Source organism: Microtus oregoni, unplaced genomic scaffold, assembly GCF_018167655.1.
Source record: "Microtus oregoni isolate MIOR12 unplaced genomic scaffold, Mior012 000090F_ref0000504, whole genome shotgun sequence".
NCBI classification, from domain to species: Eukaryota; Metazoa; Chordata; class Mammalia; order Rodentia; family Cricetidae; genus Microtus; species Microtus oregoni.
The window spans coordinates 281,588-289,972 of NW_024544599.1; the positions used below are offsets into that span (position 1 = coordinate 281,588).

Consider the following 8,385-nt stretch of genomic DNA (forward strand, 5'->3'; position numbering starts at 1 on the left):
GGCTTAAATTTCTATTTTCACCTATCTTGCAGGGAACAGAGTTGCCTTGCAGTGTGAAAAGTCAGTCTTGAGGGTCAACCACGATGTAAAAAGGGATGAGTTATGTATTTTAAGCATTTGCTGTAACCAACATAGTGCCTGCTTCTCTTTTAAATAATGTTTTTACTTATATGGCACTGCTTTTAGTGGTGCAACCTTTTATTTTCAGAGGAAATTGAAGTAAAACCAGAAGAAAAATACTATTTTCTCCGTTGCATAGTCCCAAAGGGACAGACTCAAGAATTTTACAAAGCTTTTCCAAATTTGCAGAGCTAAATTATGGTAGACAATTATTTACATCCAGGTCTTTCTGACCCCAATTCAGCCTGCGTTGCCACTTACTTTTTTACAAAAATCAGCAAACAAAATGGCTTAAGTAATATGGTTTTGCCTTTCCTTCTGAATTTGTCCTTGACTTGAATTTATGGTGCTTTTATTCAAAAATATTTCAATGAATGCTTTAAGAGCTGATGCTTTAATGCTTCTAGAATATGGTCTTTAGTTTTTTAAAAAAAATACAGATAAAATTGTTTGAGACAGAACATCTTTTTAAATGGGGGAAAAATTAAACTCCCAATTGAAAAGTGCTAATCCTCCCAGACTGGAGGACTCAGAAGAATCCAGAAGCACCTCTGAGTATTCAGGCCTAAGGGAAACCACCTTGGTATTAGCCTTACTGCCCAAGAACACACTCAGCCCATCTACTTCTTCCCCAGATTGTGTTCTCAGTGGTGGTTCTGACTGTAAAATGCAAGGAATCCAGAAGACCACAGTCCAACTGTCACATGGCAGAGGCAGAGAAGCTGAGTCAACAAAATGAAAACAAGGTTAAGTCTAGTTAAAGCCAGAGCTGTGCCTGACGATAGTACCCTCATATATCCTAAACATTGGTCCTTTCCAGAAGTCTTTACATTTCTCTGGGAAAAATGCAAACTGGTAATGCAGCTAAGCATGCTCCTGCATTACTGACTATCTGTGATACTATCTTTATGTAACATAAACCAGAAGAATGTTAATGTTTTTCCATCTGATAATTGAACTAGAACACTTATTATAACTGTCAGGAGAGTGGGTAAGACAAAGATATAGGTGTCTAGACATATATTACCAAAATAGTGTTACCTTTGCACAAAAGTTTTCAATAATGATACTCTTCCCCTTAGAGTCATTTTAAAACAAAGAGACTGCAAAGGCGCTTTAAAAAAAATCCATTTAGTAAGTTATTTAGTGATTGATTGATGGATTGATTTATTTCCAACTATAAGTCCACAAAATGCAAAAATGTCTTAAGAAGCAAAATCTTGGATTACCAGGTTTGACTGAAGCAATGGTATTTATGGTTCCTGGCCATCCTCAGCTGTGTTGTAAATTACAGCTTCAATAAATAAAGATCTGCTTCTGTTTATCTGCTAAAAACCCATGCTCTACCTCTGCATTTGAAAGTTCTGCCCAGAATAGTTCTTGGTTACAGGGGTAATTCAAGGTAGAACATGTGGTTACTATGTTAGTGGAAGGTGTATGGATCCAATCCTCAGGTCCAAAAATAATTGAAAAAAGGTCTTGATTTTATATGCTATTGAAAGCTGAGTCTGTATATAGTGTGTAGCTGTGTTGTTTTATAGATTTTTTTTTAACCATCAAAACTACACCATCTGTGGTTGTAAGTTTTGGGACTAAATGAAACAAGTTCATTCATTGCTTCTCCCTGCTGAGGAACTTTGCCAATCTCAATTTAGTCTGGATACGTGCACAAACAAATGTTGTATCTCCATCAAAATGGGCATTAAAAATAGCCTTGGAAAAGGTTCATTTTTAACTGTTTTAAGAAATGACCCAAAACAAGGGTCATGTTTGTGATGGGTAAACACAATTTAGAAAGACTTTCCCCACAGGGAAGAATTTCCTGTCAGTGGTACTCTTCTGGAAATGGTGAACTGCCTGCCTCCAGCTTGGTGTGGTAGTACACTGTCCATGGCCAGACATAGATCTTTAAATTAAAGACAAAGAACCCAGGACCTGGTCTAGTGTGGCCATGTGTCCCCGCATCAGAATCACCTGTGTTGCATATTGGCATTTAGAATTTTGCACTTGTCCTCTTCCACCTAAGATCAGCATCTAAGGATAGGGAGGGACAGAAAGATGCTCTTTGAACAAACACTTGTGGGAAGCTAACAAATGACCGCTCTTGGCTAGCTTCTTGTGGTAGGTGAGGCAACTGAGTCCCAGAACAGGAAAATAACTAGTTAGGGTATACTCCCTAAGTAATTTTTCTCCTTGTAGTGTCAGGAAATAAGTAAATTTGAAGAAGAGAGGGTTTATTCTGTTTTAGAGTCTGAGAGTACAGTGCATCTCAGTAGGGAAGTCATGAAGTATGAAGCAGCTAGTCATATTGAAGCAGTCAGGTAGCAGTGAGGTGAATGCGAACATTCAGTGGTGTTTCTTCTTTGTATTGAGCCTTAGATCTAAGCCCCTAGTTCTTTAACAGCCACATTCACCATCTGTCTTTTTGTTGTGTTAAACCTTTCTGCATATACCCTGAGTTGTATTTCCCAGTGAAGGATCATTTAGCCTTTGAGCATAGATCTGAGGATTAAGAAAATTGAAGTGTAACGACCCATCTTAGTAAGAGCGTCACCATTCCCTGGGTGGGGATTCAGGACTCTTAACATGTATAAAGTGAGCTGAGTTCTGGCTTGCCTCCATCTCTGCTTCCTGATTCTACATGTGATGTATAGACTTTGTTGCTGTGATAGACTGTACTCTTGAACTGAAAGTTAAAATAAGTCTTTCTTTCTTGGGTTGCTTTTGTTGGGGGAATTTTACAACAGTATCAAGAAAAGAAACTCAGATACACAGTGATTATAAATCATGTTAACTTGTTAATGAATATTAACTCAACCAGGATAGTGACTCGACCTCTAGGCTAGTGGCTTTGTATACCAAGAAGACTGATTTTGGTGCCTGTTAAGGCTCAAAGGAGACCTTTTGTCTAGGAAAGTTAATGATGGCACAGAACGAGAACCCCAGAATGTAATAGTCCCCTGGAGAGTGGAACCCAGTTTATAATCCCAGTCAGTAGCTCAGATCAAACTCCAAGCACAGTTGAATCATAACCATTAACAAGAAAGTCATTAGCGCAGTGGCTTCCAAATTCCTCCCCTCACCTCATCTATTGTCCTAGAAGCTCTTCTGTGGAAAGCACTGTCGAGGAACTATTTCAGGGTCTCGATCCGGCCATGGAAAGATTCTTCCCCTTTGCCAAAATAGCAGTTACCAGATGACTGTCACTTCTGGGGTGTATGCTTCAAGATTAAAAATGCTGTTTGTGATGGAATGTATTCTCTATTAATATTATTAATTGACATAAAAGCTTCATGGTATGAGTGAGGTGTTAGGCTGATGAGAAGCAACAGTGAACTGTTCAGGCAGAGACATGCTCAAGATAGCAGGGACACTGTCCCTGGGGTGCTGAGTTTGTTGCTAAGTTAGAATTTGACAAGTTTGAGGTGGGTTCCTCTGAGCCCCTGCTCTCACTCCCAGAGTCTTGGAAGACTGAACCTGGGCTCCAGGATTAAGAAGATTAGGCAATCAGCAAAATGCTGACGTGGTTGGCATGGAACCGGTGGCTCAAGCTCTCTAAGCTCTATCTTTTGATTTTATAATTTGAAAAAGAATTAATCAGAGAATTATAAACTGTGACTTCTCAGTGTGCATGGTGTCTGGTACAGACTCATAGTGAATGGAAAAACAACGTCTACCTCTAGTTTTTCCTTAAGTAGACTTTCTTGAAGATTTATATATATATATAATTTGTATATATATAATTTGTATATATATAATTTGTATATATATAATTTGTATATATATAATCATTTATATTACTAATTTGTTTGAAACAAATGTACCAGTTAAAAACTTATCACTATAAAATAGGTTTATTTTAGTTAAAAGTTAGAATAACTTCCTTCAGATTACCAAAATGCAAAACAAGATGTCCAGCTTTTCTCTACCTCCTCATGGGAGCACACATAGTCCAATTTAATAGAAGTGGACTGGTGAACTTCACTGTTTCTCCGTAGCGAATGACCAACGAGCCTGTAAAGAGTCTTAAGTGGCATGCTCTTTCTTCCTAGGCATGCCTGGGAAGAACAACGTGGCAGCACTGCGCCAGGCCCCGGGGCAGAACGGCACCAGCTTCCATGGCTGTATTCGGCACCTGTACATCAACAGTGAGCTGCAGGACTTCCGGAAAGTGCCCATGCAAACCGGAATTCTGCCTGGCTGTGAGCCATGCCACAAGAAAGTGTGTGCCCACGGCACGTGCCAGCCCAGCAGCCAATCAGGCTTCACCTGTGAATGTGAGGAAGGGTGGATGGGGCCTCTCTGTGACCAGCGAACCAATGATCCCTGCCTGGGAAACAAGTAAGTTCCAGAGGCTTGGTACTCAGTGCATATGTTAAATTCTCAAAGCCAATCTAAGAGAAGAAAGCAGGAGGTTGGTAGGGCATGGGCAGGGGCTTAGAAACATCAACACATCAGAATTCTGTGCTCTGTATTCAGACACGTTTTTCCTAACCACCATACCTTCTGAACGCGTGTATCCACCTGATTTTCATTGCTCTGTTTCTCCTTCACTGTAGATGCGTACATGGCACCTGCTTGCCCATCAATGCCTTCTCCTACAGCTGTAAGTGCCTGGAGGGCCATGGCGGTGTCCTTTGTGACGAAGAAGAAGACCTGTTTAACCCCTGCCAGATGATCAAGTGTAGCCACGGAAAGTGCAGGCTCTCTGGCCTCGGGCAGCCCTACTGTGAGTGCAACAGTGGATACACCGGGGACAGCTGTGACAGAGGTAAGCTACGCAGTGACAAGTGACGTCAACCTCATCCCTGGTGAAAGGGACAGAGTGCCGCAAGGAAACACTTGGGCTGGGCGTGGCTTGTGGCTACTGTTGTTGATTGGTTCTCACCTGGTATGATGCAGTTACTGACTGTGAAAAGCGTTAAACTCCCACCATAACGTTCTTCCATGGCCATCAGACATCTTACCGCCATTTGACTTGCTGGGGAAAGTCTCCTTTTCCCTTCTTCAGAGCACAGCTGCCCAACTCACCTTCAGCCACCACCCGACCCCCTTACCCACACGTATTACTAATGCAGCCTCAGGCACAGAGACCACGGAGGTGGTGACTCTACACTGGTTTCAGTACAGAGTCAACTTTGACCTTAGATTTGACTGATTTATCACAGTAAATTATGCAGGTGAGAGGGATGGAAGCCGGCTGAGTTTTCAGGCCACCTCTCCCTGCTTTGTTCCCGAGATCCGAACTTGCCTGGCCTCCAGCTGGCACCGATTTCGGTGCATCAGACAATACGATGAACGTGCCTGCGGGAGCCTTTAGCAGATGGCTCTTTTTTGAACTACTTCATACTAGCGTAATTTATGAAGTTAGTGGAATGTTACTTGTATTAAGTAACATATTGGATAATATTAAATTCTGGGCCTAATAAATTAAATTGCATTCTCTATGAAACTGCTCCCCGTGGTAAACAAAACCAGCTGTTAGTCCTGTAGAAACAGAAGATGTGTGTTTTTTTCTCCTTTTTTTTTTTTTTTTTTTTTGCAATAAAGGAAAGGATTTAGGAATCCAATTTTCTTGTCAGAACAAACATGTTGTATTTATTGTCTACATATATAGCATACACTTTGCTGGAAATAGAGGCCTAAAAGATACATTTTCAAGTTAGACTAGATCATGCCATCAGTCCATAAAATGGACCTCAAGCATCACACTAAAAATGGCAGCCACTAAGTGGAAGGAAGGCCAGTGACAAAATGGAGATCTTGACTTTCTTTCAGTCACTCTATCAAACCTACAGTGTCTGTCTTTAAAAGTGCTCTTATCTCCTTGTTTTCTAGAAATTTCTTGTCGAGGGGAACGGATAAGAGATTATTACCAGAAGCAGCAGGGTTATGCTGCCTGTCAGACAACAAAGAAAGTATCTCGATTGGAATGTAAAGGCGGGTGTACTGGTGGGCAGTGCTGTGGACCTCTGAGGAGCAAGAGGCGGAAATACTCCTTTGAATGCACAGATGGATCCTCGTTTGTGGACGAGGTTGAGAAGGTGGTGAAGTGCGGCTGCACGCGGTGTGCCTCCTAATTGCCTTTCTGGCAGCCTCCATCTTGGGCAAAGGTTGTACACTTCTTGACCATGTTGGACTAATTCATGCTTCATAATGGAAATATTTGAAATATATTGTAAAATACAGAACAGACTTATTTTTATTATGATAATAAAGACTTGTCTGCATTTGGAAAAAAAATAATAAAAGACACGCTCTCGTACTAAAGCTTCCCCTACACTGGAGAAGTATGAAGAAAAGACACACTTGGAGGCATTAGTGCAGTGATGGGGACCACTGCAACATGGAGCCATCTCTGGAACATGCTAATACTAGCAGAAGCACATATACAAGGGCCTAAAACGGGACTGTACACTCACAGGTGATTGCCCAGAGCAGAAACCCCATGCTCCCCCTTCCCATTAGTGCAGTTCATAAGAACACTTCAAGCACAAGCATCTCAATGAGACTCTGAGGCAGGGGAATGGAAATCCAGAATCTGTAGATAGAGCCAAGGGAGAGAAATATTTTGTGCAAGATAGAGAGTGTCCTGACATCTGGGTTTCATTCAGGAAAGAAATGGGTGTGGAGTGTTGAGATGTATTTTATTGTCTTTGGCAATGATAGCATATCAGCAGAAACAGCACATGAAGGTGTTTATCTACCACTTTCCAGTATTAAATTTTTGTAATATAAATGATAAAGCAGATGATAAAGAACCAATAGATTATTGATAAATAAAAAATTAGTAATAATATGAATTTTTGTTTCTATGAGTTCTAAATAGCCCTATACAGTATTCGTTTTCAACGAGGAATATTTATTGTATTAAAGTACATTGTACTTAATGATTTAGGTCATCACTTTGGACTGTTTCTCGATGCTTTAATATATATTAATTTATAATTATCCTGATATTTTTGTACATTTTCAAACTTAAAAAAAATCAGGATTTTTTTGGCAATAGAACTAACATAGGATGTTATTTTGTTATCTTGGGATAGGTATATGTTGTTCTTTTGGCTGACCTTGACATCTAACCACTGATGTCACTGACCTGTGGTCTCTTTCTGGACACTTACAGAGAGGGTTTGCAAAGGCTGTGAGTAGAGACAGCAAGTGCACCCATCTGCCACATGTCCTCACAGGGAGAAGGAAATTATCTGTAGCAACAGACAATAGGAAGTAGACGTTTTACAAATTAATTAATAGATATTTCCCTGCCATGCTTTGGGGGAGGGGGAAGAGGAAAAACTGTTATGTCAAAAACTGTAATTTTTCTCCAAATAATAAAGCTCCTTGATTACCTTACTGCTCCCATGTTAACAAGTTTGCTTCTAAATTACAATGTAGAGTTGATAATGATTTATAGTAGACTGTGCTCTTCTTTCATGAAAAATTCCAGGGTGCATTTTGAAGATGCAGATGTTTCTTTAAAAGAAAATCCCTTTTTAACAATGAGAATTATGCTTTGTCCTTCTTTAGACTAATATCGGTTGCACTACTGATGTTTGTAAATTAAAAGATATCTACTTCATTAACAGCTTGGCCGTTTTCTTAGAAACTACCTCACTTTGCAGGTGTTTCATTATGAACTTGATACAGTGGCATGAAATGAACCAGAAAGGCAACTTATACATTTATGTTAACAAAAAAAATTGCTTTGGAATAAACATATTGTCACATCGGGAGGCTGCATAAAAGAGATAAATAAAATAACATACTCTTTGCTAGGGAAAATGAATATTCAATTAAATCCCCCTACCAAAAGAAATTATGAGATGAAACAGAGCTCATACAGTGGGTCTTCTTTGGGTCTCACTGCCTTTACTAGAGCCAGCTATCCAGAACTAACAACATTTCAGATCAAGGAAATGTCATTGTCTGGGCAGAATATTAATATTTGACCTCTACTGTATATAAGGGATTTGTCTCTTTTTAAAACACTCATGTGTGCGTGCGCGCACACACACACATACACTATTCCGGGTGTGACCATCCAATAGTATTTCTGCACATATTTAAAATTACATTAGTTGTATTATATAAATATTAAATAACCATTATAAAATATTCATGGGTTCCTATGAGTTGTTTCCTTTTTCAGATGTATTGAATCATTCTTTAAGCAGGGAGTCATCTACAAATATAACAAGATTTCTACTTGATACACCAGATAAACAGCATCCTAATGACTAGTGTTTGCAGATTGCTTTATTGTAA

The 8,385-nt window shown here is 39.7% G+C and overlaps 1 protein-coding gene across 1 annotated transcript in view; it reads left to right on the top strand.

Annotated features, from left to right (window-relative positions):
- Slit2 (slit guidance ligand 2) overlaps positions 1 to 7,693 on the top strand; it is a gene marked incomplete at its 5' end in the record, with an annotated part of 140,424 nt that extends 132,731 nt beyond the window's left edge. The window contains 3 exons of the mRNA XM_041643762.1: positions 4,173 to 4,461; positions 4,680 to 4,891; positions 5,959 to 7,693. Of these exons, the coding sequence (XP_041499696.1) occupies positions 4,173 to 4,461; positions 4,680 to 4,891; positions 5,959 to 6,200 (743 nt within the window). The remainder of the gene's footprint in view (positions 1 to 4,172; positions 4,462 to 4,679; positions 4,892 to 5,958) is intronic.
- Between the last annotated feature and the right edge of the window lie 692 nt (positions 7,694 to 8,385).